The sequence below is a fragment of the Anopheles aquasalis genome, chromosome 3 (genome assembly GCF_943734665.1).
Source record: "Anopheles aquasalis chromosome 3, idAnoAquaMG_Q_19, whole genome shotgun sequence".
Taxonomy (NCBI): Eukaryota; Metazoa; Arthropoda; class Insecta; order Diptera; family Culicidae; genus Anopheles; species Anopheles aquasalis.
Genome location: NC_064878.1, coordinates 29159096 through 29176595, shown reverse-complemented (window position 1 = coordinate 29176595; position 17500 = coordinate 29159096). Strand labels below are relative to the sequence as shown.

At 48.9% G+C, this 17500-nt stretch overlaps 1 protein-coding gene across 7 annotated transcripts in view; it reads right to left on the bottom strand.

Moving 5' to 3' along the window:
• Positions 1 to 17500, bottom strand: part of LOC126578546 (mucin-12) — a 38472-nt gene that overhangs the window by 8553 nt on the left and 12419 nt on the right. For 4 of the 7 annotated variants that reach the window (XM_050241227.1, XM_050241229.1, XM_050241231.1 and 1 more), the window contains exons 1-2: positions 8714 to 8742; positions 5389 to 6280 (exon numbers count right to left, since the gene is read on the bottom strand). In XM_050241227.1, the coding sequence (XP_050097184.1) occupies positions 5389 to 6037 (649 nt within the window). In that variant the 5' untranslated portion in view covers positions 6038 to 6280; positions 8714 to 8742. Of the gene's footprint in view, positions 1 to 5388; positions 6281 to 8687; positions 8808 to 14893; positions 14918 to 17500 lie in introns of those variants that run through there. The other 3 variants (XM_050241232.1, XM_050241233.1, XM_050241228.1) reach the window with 2 other exon arrangements.

The window sequence follows — 17500 nt, the reverse complement described above, 5'->3', positions numbered from 1 at the left end:
TGACCAGTGGGCGCCAACCCATAAACCCCCTTAGGGGTGCACCACAGGGCTAATCTTGTGTGGTGGCGTTCCGCTTCGGAAGTTAGTATGAGCTTCGTTGAAACGGAAAAAACCACCGGGAGAAATTTATATTAATATAACATATGTATGTGGCCCGCGGTTTTCTAACTGTACCGTCGAAAGCCGCTCTGTCCAACGATCTATTATTCAAAACATAGAATGATGTAGCCTCACTTGAACCACACATCAGCAGACACATTAAAACATCCGTTAATAAGTGCGGACGAATTAACATTTAATGATAGAAAACGGTTCGCTTCTGGTATTCCATTTCATGCAACAATTGTTTTATCGGCTCCTTGTGTTTTACTATCCAACAATATACTACGCACACGGTTGGGCCCTAGAGGGAACTAGAAGCGACCATTCAGAAATCGGGGTCGAACGCCACTCATAAATCACTTTACCGCTCGCTTACTGGCGACTACGGTGGTAGACGTGACCGCCTGAGGACTCAGCATCATTCATTCGGGTTCATAAACGGAACCATTTGGATTCGCGCTGCTGGAAGTTGTACTATAATTCAATACGCACACGAGAGTTCAGCTCACGTGCCTCTTTCTAATGTGCCACTTACTCTTAAAATGCATGTCGTTAAATGAAACATCTGGCCACAAATTAGAAGTACTTGTACAAGCACGTAAAGTGCTTCCCTCTTCTCGCTGTTTCCATTTTTCTTTTTGGACCATCGGTAGCAAACCATTGGCTGTATGGCGTGGAAAACGTAGATTAACGTTTAACGTGCATCGAGATTCGATTTGCCTCCAGTGAACTTGTTTCGGTTTGATGGACACCAAACCGATGTTCCAGACACGTGCCACAGTACGGATTCACTGCACCACCACTAGGTCACATGTTCCGATCTGTGGATGATTAATATTCCTAGCGAGCGAGCGGCCACAAAGTCCCCAATTGTGGGGGACGTCCGTCCGCGTCCGTTTTCTCAATCACGTTCCACCATCATCGGCTTTTAACCGTCAGCACACAGTTTATCTTCGTTTTTGTTTTCCCCTGTTTTAGCAATGTGACTCCAGGACGTCCCCCCGTCCGGGGGTTTGGTGTTTTACTGTCTCGTCTCGAGTCTCCGTTTTCGCAGCTCCATTGCTAAGCATATTTGCCAAGTGAGATCATCACACTTTGGGTTTCGCTCTAATCATTTACGTCTACGGGTTTCAAGCTGTGGTGCTGCAAAAGACAGTTTCAGTGTGCCGCGAGCTGATGCAATAACATTGACTTCAAATCAACTGATTGAAAGTATTCTTTGTCGCACCAGCAGCAGCTCAATTTGTGAACGATCACTCTTCCTTTCGATCAGCTAACTGCGCTATCATCAAGCGTTAAATTGACTCGACAAACACGTCAAGAGTGCGAACATTCCGGAGGGAGGTTGATGGTAGTTCCGGCAGAACCGGGCTGTGCGATACACATTATGTCGAGCTATACATCGTTACGTTCACAAAAAAGAACCAACTCGCTGTCAAACGAGTATATCGCAATGTTCCCACTCCTCACTTGCGCTCCAGAACGGCGAAAGGCGCGCGCAACGCGAACCATCATCATCATCATCATCCTGAGATCATGCTGCTGCTGCTGTGGCAACCACAAAGTACGCGAACGCGAATGAGGTCATCGCGGTTCAAGTTACACCCAGGAAGCATCGGAAAGGCGCAGGCTACTACTGCTCCACTCTGTTACACTTTACTCCTGCTTTCATGGTAACGCTGCGTGCCTCCACAAACCACAAAAGGAGTGCCAAGTCCGGTAGCCATCACGCCAGAGTGTCCCAAGGCAGTTCCCATCCCCGATGGCCGGGCGAGAGTCAAAAGTCAATCGCTGTGTTGCGGTGGTAACGAGTAAACACACTGCAAGCGCGTGCAGAGACGCGCACAAATGAGGAACGAAACAGCATTTAAGAACAAAGACACTGGCTACTGTACACGGAATAAGCCTGGAAGCCATCGGAGAGGTTGATGGCACCACGATGATGACATGTACCACACATCATCATGGACGGTCACCCGTTTTCGGTCAGCTCTTGCTCGTAACATAAACACCAGGTCCAGAGTGATAATTGAGTTGACGCTCAAAACATTTTTCTTTGATTAGAAACACCCCAAACAGACCCGGATGGTGTCAAACGTACACTGGTGAATGGGGACGCAACACCGGGTAATTCAATCGAACTCGAGCTCCTTCTACTCACAACACTTGGACACCAGATCTTGATCTTGGTAACTATCGATAGTGGAACCGCGAAGCCGCCATACCACGATCACTCTATCGAACTCGTCTGCACGCGACGTTAATTCGACGTAGACTGGAGACACAGCAAGTACGCCGAATCCATCACCCTTCTGTCACCGTCGAAAACTTGTCGCCATCACCATCGTGCAGGCCGATGTCCACCGGTAGTCGAAGAAGAGGAATGGGACGCGATCTCTCGCGTCTTATCGTTTACGAGTGCGCGTACAGCACGATTTGGTGGGGTTGATCCTCCCGGCCGTCGTCATCGTCGTCGTTTGGGAAGTCGAAGCGCGATTCTATCTACCCTCTTTTCATCTTGCAGCACCACCACCAGAGTTCGATCTGGCAAGCATCAGGTCCTATCACAGGCCCTGAGTTACCACGGCACTGCATTACAAAAGCCACTCGCGTACTGGACCGACCGATCGAATATGGATATGTTACGTGCTGCTTCCAGTTTTTTCCTCTTTCAGTTACCTTTTAGCACGGACGCCATCGGGGACAGAGAGAGAGAGAGAGAATTAAGAAAACAGTTTATGGGTACGACGGTGACTTGGGAGCAATTTGGCCCTGCAAGGGGCAACCGGTTTCCCCCGCCGTCGTCGTCGTCGTCGTCGTCGTCGTGAGTGCACAGGGCCCGGTCCACCAGTCTAGAACGTTGTAGGCACGGTTGAGGAGCAAAAGACAGTTTGCGGAATGTAACTAAATGCCCCAAAGGGGAGTTATATTGGCAGAGTGTCCACTGTACAAGCCAAAAAAGACACATTTAATTAAGTGATTCCTCCATGGGATACATCGTTTTTCACCAAATCGATTATTGATACTGTCCCGAGGGGGATTTAAAAATTTAAATGGTAAAAAACGCAAATTATCATCCATCGAAAACCGCCCGAAACGAAATCCCCAATCAAATGATATCGCAATAAAATTAATACCCAGCTTATGCTAATGTTCAGCGAAGGCCACGGAGCGGCTGCTGATAAACGCTGAAGCAGAAGTCTGAACATTCTGCGCATACCACTCACACGCGCACAGGTTTGGGGAGCGGTTGCGATCGCGAACCACGTTGATTGCGAGTCCGGCATCAGATCATGCTAAAAAGTAAACCGGTTGCAGCAACATCTGGGGCGCACCAGCAGCAACTTGCGGGAGAGCTTACGCAAAACTTTAAAAGAGATGCTTCGGACGAGAGGCAGATGAAGAACATTAACATTCCGTGCCGAACAAGTTTATTTTCTTATCTGAATATCTGAGCACCGAACGCGGATCGATCGCGCCCGAATGTGGTAAACATATCTCGCTTGATTGGATCAAGTGCCGTGTGTCTTTGCCTCGCGCTACCAACGGAATCGCATCATCCTTTTTTGTATCTCCTTAAACTCCGCGACTCCACAACCCGAATCTTCAACCTGTTGTTTATTAACCTTGAACAACAACAACAGCAGCACCGGCCAGTGTGCTCGGAGCCAATCAGGTTAACATAAATATTCTTCACCCTGAACTAACATCTGGAAAGCAGCATGTTTTGTTATTCAACAATAAAAAAAGATACTTGTGAGCGAGGCCTACACCAGGGCAACACCTCATCCAGTACAACCGGCAACTTCACGCACAGCAGCGTGCATCTTCAGAGGTGGTTGGTCCCGGTCCCCATGCCACGTCAGGTGTGGCGCAAGAGGAGCCCGAACTCTGATTTCTGCACAAATGACATGGAGCTTTCTGATCTCCCTTCTCTCCCTTTTTTTGTTGCTTTATTGTTTTTTTGCAAAAACCATCACCATCAGCAACAGGGGGGGCCCTCCGCCCTCTGTCTGAATCCGAAGCGTGTTGATTTTAATTTCTTTTTACACTCCTTTGCGTGGTGCACCCAATGAAAGGGCGATTTGTGGCGCACTTGTTGTGCAGCGTAGGGGGGGGGGGGGGGGGGGCAGTGCTTTTGATTTATCTGTAATCGGGTCCTTTTTTATCCCCGCAAAACCCCCTTCTTTTTTTTGCTACTTCCTTCCCTGGCTCCACGAGAAGCTTGTCACCTTGACAATCCGCGCGCACTCGCGCTTCACTACACAAAAAACTCATTTACGCACGCCGCTGAAGGTGGAATGATGGAGAGAACCGCAATGGGGCGGCTAGATGAAAGCCACAAAAAACGAAGCGATGTGCCCTTTTCCTCTTGTCGGCCGTTGTTGCTGGAGTCGTCGTGGCCGCTCTTTTGCAAATTTGCGCGTACTCTCCCCCATTTCCTAGGGTAATGTGGAGCGGTGTGGTCAGTTGGGCATAACAAATACTTAAATCATAGCCGTTTCTTATGCTACCACCGGCGCGTTGCTGCGTCATGGAACAGCAAAAAAAAACCGATAGTAGCCGCTCTTGTTTTGCATCTCACCCTTTTTTGTGTTTAATCAATTTGTGCGGAGTAGCTGAGCCACAGTTTAGGCGTTATCAGCGGAACATGGAGAATGCCTTTGGCGTGAGTCAGAGTTGGAGGTGACCGTTAAAGGCAATTCGATCATCATAGTCGCGATTGTTGCAATCTATTAAAGCCGACGGCAGCCGAAAGCACGGAGGAGCGAGTGAAGGTATATTGATACACGGCTCATCGGTCCATCCGCAGACGTCCATAAGCATAATTTAATATACTTCATCAGGCAGAACACGCCGATGATGGAAGGCAATTATACAAAAAGGGGCCCGGGCAAAGTCCTGCAGGCAACCGCGAGGCGCCCATCGCCGTGGCCGCTCTAATTGCACAAACAGAGCCTAATGAGGGACCTGCAAGTGATTGCTGGATGATTAATGGGTTTCTAGCGTTACGACGACGTACCGATGTACTTTCGCCCAAACATAACGAACACGCCCCGCCCCTCTTCTCGGTGTCCATCACTCCTGCGGAGAGATCCCCATACTGTGCACTGAATGTTTACCATACACCATTCATTACCATTAAGGCGAAAGGGCTTCTCTTTCATTGCGCCGCATGCATGCATACTCCGCATCACCACCGTCAATGTACGCCCCGTCGATCGGCGTGACGACTTCTCTCTCTCTCTCTCTCTTGTCGGAGGATCGCGCGCCCGGTGAACATACCTGATTTGCAAGGTCGCAGCAGCGAGGCTCGTTTGCCGGCCTTAAGAATCTCGTAATCATCCATTACACTCCAAGGCCCTGCAGCTCCTCCCGATGACTCTCCGGAGATGCCAACGGGATGCACAAGTGCAGCACCACTCGTCTCCTGGCTGCCGGTTGTTCCAGCCGTGATCTGCTCCGTGCCATGATCCGTGACCGCAGTGACGGACGAGGCAAGCTTAAGCCGGCTCTTGGAAGCACTCCGCTTAAGGCTGAAGCTTTTGAACGCACTCGACAGCTTCGATCGACGCATCGGTATGCCGCACATTTGGGCACCGATCGAGTCACGGTGATCGTACTGTTGCTGCTGCTGCTGCTGCTGCTGATCAGCGTGGCCATCGCCACTGTTCGCAGTGGCCAGATCGAGTGCCACAGCATTCTCGTCCCTGTGAGCATGGCCACGGGGACGCAATCGGACCGGCTCCTGCTCTAGCTCGATGTGGCTACCATACTGTTCGAACTGAGCGAGAGCAGCGGAACTGCTGCTGGCACTGACTACTGGTGCATTGCACTGCTGCGAGGTACTCGCTCGATCGCCCGACAGGGAACAAGAACGGTTCGATAGGTTCTTCGATGATTTCGATTTACTTTTGAACAGTTTGTTCCACATTCTTGCAGAGTTGTGGTTTTGGTTGCGAACTTTCACGGGAACAGAACGGATTCGTTGATGGTCTTTGGTACGCGTTTCACCTCAACGCGCGCTCCAGGTTCCACATTTTCATTATCGCCGGTGGTTTTCGTAGACGAAGCGAATGATCACAATCGGCACAGACTTTCAATTCGATTCGAATGGAACACTGCTTCTACTTTTAACTGGCGTCAGGTACGGTTCTATTCGTTCACAAATCATACACTAAATTAAAAAATAAACTTATTACAAAGATAGTTCGTATGTAGTTCACTTAAAGTTCATGGTTATTTACGATACAGACGATGCATTCGAACTTCTAGAATGTTTTCTACTTCTTTAATGAGAATTTACCCCACTACGGCTAATGGATCCAGCTTCCTGGGCCTTCATAAGCCCTCTTTTATCATAAGGCTTACTAAGGGCAATTCTCTTGTTTTGTTCCAATTTTCTGTTCTAGAATGTCGCACACAGGAAGGGTGCCACTGTCGTTCCGTCAAACAGCTGCAAATGCAGACTAGATTACTTGTCGCATTTTGATGGCGAATCGGTCCACCATGTGAGAACTGATCTCCTCGTTAAGCTTTGGTACTTGTCCTAATTCCAATCTCTAATCAACGCGTAAAGCAATCAAATGGAGGCTTTCTCTGGTCGCTCCAAAAAAAACGCATGCTTTTTCCAAATCTTTTTCATCTACTTCTTCACAAGTGGAAAGGGACTGCTGGGAAATACGCGCCTTGCTACTTAAAGGTCACGGTACAGCCACGAGCGGTGCGCACCTGTCACCGATAAATTGGTAATTAAATAGTGTGTCTATTTAAAACGGTTGCCGTTGTTTTTCCGTCCCCCGAACACCACTCCAAACCGCACCGAACACCACGAGCTCTCATCGAAACCGATAGTTTCCCTTTACTTTCAGCTCATTTCACCCTTCATTTCACTCCATTTCGGAAGCGGATGGAAAACCGGGCTGGCCGGCCACCGTTTCATCTCCCGAACAGGGTGTCCAAGGGAACCTCCCGCCATGTCCGCCCTGTGGCGGGTCCGAGAAAGCAAATCTCAGCGAAGAAAGCTCCAAACCGGTGGCCACACATTTTCAATCAATTTCCTTATGGGTTTCTGTGGTTTCTTTGCTACTAATAGGCTATTTTCGGTTCTTTTTCCCCCGCTTTACTTTACACTGCGGCCAATAAAACACAAGAGCGTGGCGAAGGGTGCCCCCTCTCTTCATTCCTCAAACATGCCCCCCTCCCTTTGAGACAGACTGGGGGAAAAGCCCCCGGAAAATTAGGTACGTTTTTCCGTGTGGAGGCGCGATCGAGCGAAACACAATGGGCGAAAAAATGTGTCCTCTTGAAGTGAGAGGGACAGTAAAAAAAAACCAAAAAAAAAAACTAACCACACTGCGGCTGGACTTCCGAGATTTGCCAATTTTAATTAGCTAGTGCCGGCGCCACCGTCGCCGCCGCCGCTGCTGCTGGCGGTGGTGAGTGTGAGTTTTTGGTCGAACTTTCCATTAATATCCACCGTAACCGGTGGTGCGGTGCATATAATCCGTTTTTTTTTTTTTTTTGATTCGCGATTTGATTGACGGCACCCAATATTGGCACGATACGCGTTTGGTCGGTGCATAATAACTTTCATTCAGTTCAGTATTCCACGCGCCCCATGGGAGCCTATCACTTGCTAGCAGGTCCGATTAACTGCGGTGCCAGCGGCGGTGCCACAGTTGATGACCTACGACCAGCGCTATCTTTGCGCGACCAGTCGCAGGGCTCTGGATGCAAATCAATTTCCACTATCATGCTCCATTCCACGGCCGCAAAGTACCGCGTGCCAGTAAGGTACAACACAATGCTGGCCAGTGCTAACGACCAGTCATCACGAAACCGTGGCATAATCACCAACTGATCCCGAAAGATCTTTGTGAATCGTGAAGGAAAACGCTAGTCCACAGGCACACGAAGGGAAGCTGCTGTTGCACAAGCCCCCCCACTCTGCTCTTATGGCGCCTACTTTGCGAATCGGTTTTTTGAGAAATTCCCCCTCTGATGAAGTCCGGTTCGCTTTTCCCACAGTTCTTTTTCCTCGGGCTCCCGAGCAGGCGCTGTTTGGGGGAGCTTTTCACTTCACTGTCGGTGCCGCTTCACACCTTTTCCGATTGCTAAATAACTGCGCCAGGAAATTAATCTCCTCCTGCGTGCTACCAGCACACGTACACACAGCCACACAGACAAGAGAGTGCAGTGGCTCTCCTGGTACGCTCCTAATCACTATAATATTCATATGAGTGTAGTGGCCGGCGCCATCAATCACGGTAAGGCCCCTTCATCCGCCGTCCGCTTTTTTCGCCTTTTCAACTTCCTTCAGGGCACGACACCTGGCCATCCATTTTGGGATTTTCACCGCTCAGGCATCCCCAACACGTAGTGTGACCCCTCATTAGCATCACTCAACTCCGGTGGACGGTGGAGTAGAAACTCGCGGACTCGTGATCTTGTCTACGGGACCATTGTATCCGCGTGTCTCACACCACACCAAGGGGCTACTGCACGCCAGGCACTGCACTTGTTGGCACATCATTACTGGCCCAGGATACGGATGCAAAACACAAAAAAACCGCGGGCCTTACATCTTGACAACCTTTACGAGACACACCAGCCATTCACACAACAAACCAACAGCACACCACTTCCAAAAACACAATCGCAACACAACACGAGATACACAGATTGGGGCTCGTTGGCTTGTGCCACCAAGGGGTCGGAGACGATCCGGACGCCGTCAAAGTCACAAAGTTACTAATGCCGCGCGGGATGAGGCCGCAGCGAGTCTGTCTGGTGCGTTATCTCGCACTCTCACTCTCGATCCCGCTGCTGCTGCTGCTGGTGCTGCTTCTGGGGCGCGGTTGATCGTGCTATGCTCTCTCTCGTGATCTCGCGCTATGCTCCAACGAACTTCCAATGGCATCGTGCGCGCGCCCCCCAGCGGCGGAAGCCCTACCGAGCGCCACATGGGCTTCGCGTGAGCACGATGATGCGGAGAAGGAAGAAGCCGCCACGGAATCGGCTCTCCACTCGTGAGGAGGCGCCCTCTGATACGGCTGTTGGCACAGAAGATGCGATGCCCTTCACCACACTCTGCACGAAGGAAGATCATGCCGCGGGAGAGAGAGAGAGACAGATCGTGCTTTCTTCTTGTTCTTGGATTTCTTGGCAGTAAACGAGAATACTGAGAGATGTTGCGAGATGCGAGTTGATGTGGTGGTTGTCGCACATCGCGGTCTCATTACTTTTATGTTTTAGGTGAGGGGGGGAGCTGACCGTGGAGAAACTCTGTCTGTTCATATTTATAATTTCAAATCAAAACCCATGCCAACTCCGTGCTCCGAGAGACATCGCCAGTGCAGTTGGATGCACAATTGATTGATCTGTTTGTGAGTTACAGGTTCAGAACGAGATTCACCTCTCCTTCAGTTCTCACTCAATGATTTCATTGTATGTCTTCTAATGCCCTCGCACACACATCGATGCAGTTGCAGAGCTGCAACGTCTCCTTGGCCAGCCGGTATGCATATGTTTTTGCATGGATTGACATGTGTGAGACATCTACCCCATCTTGTGGTGGATGATCTTCGCGCTTTATGTAAATAAAGTTCACACAATGCTTCCCTGGGGTATCATTGACTCTCGATGGTCGTTAACATGAGTCACAACATTGGCTCGCCCGGCGTACAGAACAGAAATACGCACAGAACGCGAAGACGAATGACGGCTGTTTGTTACGGAATCGACTGATCGATGTTTTTTGGTCGCTATTTAGTGAAATTTATGCTTCCGTCTTACCGTTTCGGACACGCTAACCAGTGTTCAACTTCGAAAAAGGTATCGCAAGATGCTAATGCCAATCTCTCTACCGAAACAAGTGTCATCCCTCAATCGCCGTTATAGCGGTAATCCCTTTTCGTATACAACACACTGCCCGGCTCGATCACCTTTACACATTGCAATGCAAGCGGTTTATAGCGTGTGAAAACCACCCCGACTAAACATGATCCGGAATGAAAACACTCGTAAGCAGGACAACAACGGTGCCACAGCGTGCCAACCCGTCTTAACGCGGGGATGCGCCTGCTGCAGCATCATCATCATCATGCAAGAAGTTCAATAAAACACCTCCACCGGGGATCTGCCTTCCGGGGATCGCTCGTTGTCGTCGAAGTCGAGGAAGTTTTATTTTTGAAACATCACATTTCCTTCGCCTCTCTCGTTCGTTAGCCAGGCGCGCGTCCCTTAGCACGCGGGAGAGGGATTGCATTTCTGTTCGTTCGCGCGTTTGTTTATGTTGTGTTTTGATTTTCTTGTCTCCCGTTAGCGATCGCGAGCTCTGCAGCCCGGAGCGTGGGGCGTTTTCTAACTTGCGTCCCTTCATCTTCATTTCCCGCGCGGGCGAGAAAAAGGGCAAAACAAGATATTCTAGACCCCACGCTCGCCGCTGCACCAGAATCCATCGAGGGGCATCATACTGCTGCTGCTGCTGCTGAACTGGATGTTGTCAACTGACGAACCGACCGCGGTCGACCGGCTGCTGCTAGAGGTTGATGGTGATGGTTGATGGTCTCTAGAAAACAAATCTTTGCCAACGCACGGCATTAGAGACGACGTTCGCTGCACGGATTTGAGAGTGATCCGTGAGCAGCGGGGCTGAGGCCTAATACAGAAATAGAACGGCCAGTGCGCTTCGCTATCGCAATAATCTTCGGCGTCGGTTGTGGAGGCGTCGTGCAGGATGCAATTGGTCAGGCCCGTGTAGGCAGGGAAGACTCCGATGGTACCCACCAACGGAAGGCGAATAAGATCGCTTCACAAATCATTGGCATGAGTTATCGAACTGACCTGCAGCCCCATCTCGCATGAGCAGTCACGTTCGGCCTATTACTACTGTTGTGGCCAGCCGGTAGCACTTTGATGGGTTCTTGAACCCCTTACACGTTGAGGCTCTCGCATGGCCAGGCGGAGCATGAACCATCGCCAAAAGCCGGCAAGGCAAGCCATTGAACCGCAAGCCAGCGAACCATGACCGGAAAGCGGAACACATAACTTACGGGATTGCGATTCTCGACGTGGTGGAGACCTATTGACCGCCACCAATTGCAAGCGGTTGAGTCGAGTTGAGCGACTGTGGTTGAGGAGCGGAGACGTCTATCCCTATTGCACAATTTGTACCTTGTCAGCCTCCACGAAACACATCAGTTACCTAGCAAGACACACGACGACCCAAGCCCTCCCCCCCACAACACTTTACATAACGTGCATGGAAGGAAAGATGGACGAACTGGGCCGCATAGAGAGGAATATTCTTCATACCGTGTGGTCCAATAGAAGGAAGTGATGTCGACGACGACGACGACGACGTCGACGGCGGTGACGACTACCGACATTCGAGATGGGCGGGCTATCGGAGTGGAAAATAAATCCCGCCACGCCGCACTGGCACTCGCTGCATGGGGATATGGGGCTCTGGAGAGCCACTGTACCGTGTACAGCGGTTAGATGTCGCATAGCGAGATAAAGATACGGAACATTTGCAATCATCCCTCTCTCTCTCTCGTTCTCTCTCTCTTTCCCTGCACCAGACAACGATCGGTCTAGGGAGTAGTTCAGCTGCTGTAGTGAAAGAAACTAGATCCCCCCGACTCGATCACCAACGCACGCAACAGTGTCAAATGTTGGGCGTAATGAAGCTGGATCCGTCTGTTTCACTTGTCATTATCTTCCGTTTTTTGGACACGGCCCCGATGTCGTACAGATTAGACACTCTCTTCGATGATGACAAGATGATCTTCTATACTGCTTTAAGCAACAAATAAGTTTTAAGCAACAAATAAGTAATTGAAGTAATACACAGAAGATTCTAGAAACTTGAAACTTGAAACTTAATACAGGGTGCTCCATCAGGATGTATCCTATTGTAAAGTTGAATAACTCTGTCATTTTTCAACCGATTTTAACAAATAGGACAGCTTCTGAAACTTCAGTCTATGCCATTTTAATAATGGATCACTGCACGTTAAAAGAGCGGACTGATATTGTCATACTTTACATTGAAAAAAATCGGTCAATAGTGGAAACTGCGATCGTGCAATCGATGATGAATAAATGGTGGTTCCGCGCTTCGCCGCATATCACGACGCTGAGCTTTTTTCTGTGGGTCTGTTTGAAAAATGAGGTTTTTGCAAACAAATTGAAGGCTAAGAAACAACTTAAAGCAAGTTTAAGAATTGCAATTGCCAAATAACTCCCTAAATGCTGTCAAAACAATACAAAATGCCCGAAAAAAGGCCACTTTTTGTATGCGCGAATGAAGGCGGTATTTTGAGTATTGACAAAATAAATGGCATAGAATAACCTAAATAAAACTGGTTTATTTTCTAAAATCGGTTGAAAAATGATAGAGTTATTCAACTTTAAAATAGGATACATCCTGATGCCGCACCCTGTGGATGACTAGTAGTTTATCTCAATCTAGATTCATGACGATTAACAGAGATAGTGGATCAGCGCCTTGGGGTGCATCAATAGGATTATTGGCGGCTGCGGTGTTTCTGCAACAAAAGTTTCGGAAGAGCTTCCTAAAAATATTGTACTGTTCCCGCAAAACAAAATGTAGAAAAAGAAATGGCATTGAAAATCTCGAACCAAGCCTTGGACTTTTCAAAGCTGACGAAATATTGTTTGATGGCTCCGAACCAAACGGAGTATACCATAACATGAATTGAGGAATTCAAGACATACTGAATGATGAATGCTACCTTGATGAAAGTACCTTCTAGGAATCAAACCGTATCAAAGAATACAAGAATGATCCAGATCAAGGGAACTCAAGGAGATAACCTACTAGCCAGACCCCAAAAATAATGCTTATTCTACGAGAATTACATATCAATCGTCATTGTCAATAGACTATTGCAGATCTTCGAGATAAAGAACGAGTTAACTAGTTGGAACCGAATTGCCCTCACTAAACTCTCTCACAATCTGTCATCCGATGCTTCCCTATGTGCCGTTACGCAGCGAGAACACGCGAAGAAAGATGTAGAACCCACAGCGAATACAAATTATCGTCTCTCCAAGAACACGTGTTCTTCCGTTCGTGTACTAAATTAATTTGCATACGGTGTACACATAAACACCTACCAGCCACACTATGCTGGCATGAAAATGGGAGCAGGCGGACGGATGTCGTCGCATCATGCGGTGCGGCGTCTCACACTGCATCTTCTGTTTGTTTGTGCATTTCTTATGTCCCGTTGCAGCAGTTGCTGTGTGGTGCAAACGGAACCACACGAATGTCGACATTTCCAGCCGTTCTCACACACCGCCGATGAGATGAGCTAACGATATGTGGCTAGGCTTCGCGCGAGGGCCGAGCATGTAACGCAATTATCGGCATTTAGTAATGCGGCCACATCGCGTGAACGTGCCGTGGTGGCTGTGGTGATCTTTAAAACAAAGCACGGACTGTGTAGCGAATGGACACTGCTCCACACAAAAATGGTCATAAACTCTCGCTCTATGACCCCCGGGGGACCCCCGAGGTTCGGTGGGGCTGAGAGTTCACTAGCAAGAGAGAGCGAAATTCGTTCGCGCAGTACCAGGTATTTAACCGTCCGCTCACCTGGGACAAACAACTGGGCCTCAGAAACGGCAAAGACGAACCCGTGTAACCGAGGATGATGTGCGGGTATGCGGGAACCAATAGCGTGGAGAACCGCCAATGTTCGTGCAGCGGCCGCCACCGATGAACGATTACGGCACACCGTGGAGGAAATGGCGAAAGTTTTCCGGTGACCTGTGCGCGCGTCCGGGCGCGCGTGTGTTGGGAGCTGTGCGTAGCTGCTGTTGCTGCTGCTGTTTTGTTTGCTTCAGCCCAGCTGGAGCAGCACCATTTTTCCCACCATTCATCGGTAGCAGTAGCGGCGCAGTCTCACCTGTGCTACCGGATCTGATTCGATGTGAACGATTAATGGGGCTGGTAGGTGTAGGTGACGTGCAAGCCACCCGGGCGTTGCTGTCGACCTTTTCTTCGCCCCTTTCTTCTCGCTCGCCCTTCCCCCTAAATCAACATTTTTTATGCCCTTCAAATACCATGCCAAGCGGTGGGAGTGAGAAAACATCGTTCAACGCATCGCACCTCCACGCTTGGCTACTTGGCCTGCGTGCCGGAGAACGGATTCATTCCTGGAAGTGATCCGTTACCGCTGGTGCACCCGGACCACCAAATCTCTAATATGTAACCGCCTGTTTATCACGTGTCGCACGTGAATCATCGTGATCATCTTCTCGCCCGTGGGCTACTATGATCGAAATGATCAACCAGTCCGTCGCTAATAAGGCGATAGTGTGCTTCGCGTACCGAGGACTGACTGTCATGGTGGCTATAAATACGAGACTGAGTTGAGGGGCCTAGTTTTTCGAAATGCTACCACCCCGAGCAACGGCGAGATGCACAATTCGTCGAACGAACTTCGAAGTTACTTGGCTGCGGCATGGCTGTAGCGTTGCTCTTCTATTTATACCAAGTCGTAGTTGCGTACGATATTCTCGTTCTCGAATACACGCAACGAACAGATAGGTCGGCGTCAGCTTCATTGGTGGACATCGTAAAAGTAAAGATTGGGTTCTGATTTCTCGTGGCCCCCCCGCGGAGGGGATGACACGGTGTCGCGTGTAATGCAGGATCAATATGGTTACTGCAGGTGAGCGCTGCCTGTCTCTAGATGACTCATGCTTGGGACGTTGTGCTTGTGGTCGAGAGAATGAAAACTGATTCACTCACCTGTCCAGCTGCCATCGTAACGATCTGTAAAAGAAGGAAATGAAAATTAATTGGTTGCATTGAAAAAGTGAAGCCAAACATGTAGTCGTCGATTGTAGAAATCCGTTCAAACAAGATGTGTATTCTTTCAATCTAAAAGATAATACCAACTAAACTATCTCTAAGTAGCCTCATTTTCTAGAAAATATAATGAGATTGAAGATTGCAGCATCAAAACCTAAAACAGTGGTCTCAAACTCGCGGCCCGCCAAACTATTTTGTGCGACCCGCGGCCTCATCCTCGGAACATATGTATGTTAAGTTTGATCATTAATTGTACGTTCTTTGTAATTTTATTCTATGCATATGTTGGAATTGAAGATTGTTGATATATTCTTCAATGAAAACAGCGTTCAAAAACATGAAGGAAGAAATGGTTTTCTCAACATTTCACCGTTCTCCACTTGAAGGAGCGGCCTGCGGACTGCTTCATACTTTAAACAGTGGCCAGTTGACTGGCTGTTACTTCCCTCTGCGGTCCGCATGTTCATATGAGTTTGAGACCCCTGCCTTAAAACTTCCCTTGAATCTTCCTCGGGGCACGAATTAATTAGAAATAAATCATTTAACAGTTGTGAGCCTCATACTTTCCAAAAACTCTTGCTAAAAAGAGGATAACACACCTGCATATTTGGTTTTGGAAACTTGATTGACATATCAAATTAATTGGCTAATTTAGATCACCTGGCATGAGTTCTAACCCGTATAAAAAGAGCAGGTCTTGGTAAAATAGAAACTGAATACTCTTTAATCCCAATGAGTCATAGATACATGGTACAACCTGGGCATCACTCGATGGTCGTTGAAACTGCCTTGAATCTGAATAGTAAGTAACCGTGGAATTTCTATTATTATTACTCATACATTCATTAACAATTTGCCTGTTCCTTGGAGATTGAACGTACTAAGCAGATCTTGTAATTTGTGAGGAATGCGCTTACTCATTAAACGCCTTGGCAAGTAATGTATCTTCCTGCGCTTCTACCAAGTGTAATGCAAGATTAATAGCTTCCGGGTTTACTTTGAATGCGACGTCGGTTTACTACCAGATAGTTGATCGATGATCGCAGCTATGGCTTCAATTTAATGTAATCGCTAATTAAAATCCGTTACATTTCATCGTCTAAACAAAGTTCTGTACAGTTAAACCCTGAACAGTGATCTTAAATGGTTGAAATCTTGCACTGTCCAGAATCTAAGAACAATCTATGGATCATGCATTTCAAATTCCCTTCCCGAACCTAGTTCTTATCAAGAGCAATTAGAACCTAATACTGAAAATGTATCGCTCCGCGAGAAAGTAATCTCAAGCAAAAAAGGGGGAAACAAACGGCAGCATAAAACGATGCCGACTGTTGCACAATTCCTCTTCTTCGATCCATTTGACACCGAATCGACCGTGCACGGGGACCATTAGTCTACGAGCAGCATTCCAGTGCAGCAGCCAATTGAAATCCCTCTTCAACGATCCATGCCTTTGCCTCTCGACAGAAACCCCTTTCCTTCGCCGCTGCTTTCTACAAAGAGCAGTATGCCGGGGTCCCCCGCCATACGGAATCGGTAAAAGCCGACTGGACTAATTACTGTGCATCCTCCGTCCCGGAAAATTCTACTCCGCCACCACCACTAGCGGGTAGGTCGATCCCAAAAATGGGATATTTTATTTTTAGCCATACTTGCGCGCAATCATCGCCGTCGCCGTTGACATCGCGCCGCTGCATCGACCGTCGTGATCGTCGTCGGGTGCCGTTTCTACAGAAGCTTGCGCAGAGGCGAACTAATTGGATACAGCCCGACCCATTCCGAGTACCGGCGCATCTTGGGTGACACATTCGGTTTGAAAGTCCCGGACCGGAAAGTGTCACTTTTTGTTTATGTTTTTGCCCATTTGCCCGCTCAAGTCAACCCGAGCGCCCAGCTTTCTCCGCCATATTCCTGCCCCGTAATGGGAAAGGTGCATTTCGGTAGCATCCGTGCCGACATCAAACACCGCGCTGGTGGTGGCAGTACTTGAGAGACGGCTTCTGGGACTCGAAAATAGAACTTCGCCCTTCGATGCTCCGCTCGTTGCTCATTACTCTGAACCGTTCTTGAAGTTCGGCATGGCTCCGCGGTAACGGCATGGCTCCGGTGGCACCGATACAGATTGAGGTGCGAGACCTGCAGCGATGTCCCCGCCGACCAGAGCCGCTGATTGAGTGGGCGGAAATGGTGCACACAGGTAAAGAGACGGCGCGATACAGCAGTGCGTCCCTACGAACCGGTACTGCACTCATTACCACCGCCTACGCGTGTAGTCGCGTGTCTGTCATCGAAGGCCACCGAGACAAGAGCCTCCTCCTCCTCCTCCTCCTAGCGTCTGAGTATCTGACTCGTGACATTTGGTTTGCAGGCGACCAGCCAAGTGCCAGCCATCCAGTCGCTCCATAGACACAACGAGACACCACCAAGCCCCGTATTATGCTCGGTGTGACCCGTTTGGCCATGAGCCTTATTAGTGAACGAACAAGCACCCCTGCCCCCCGATGATCGTTTGGCCATATAAGCGGCTTAACTTATCAGCACGAT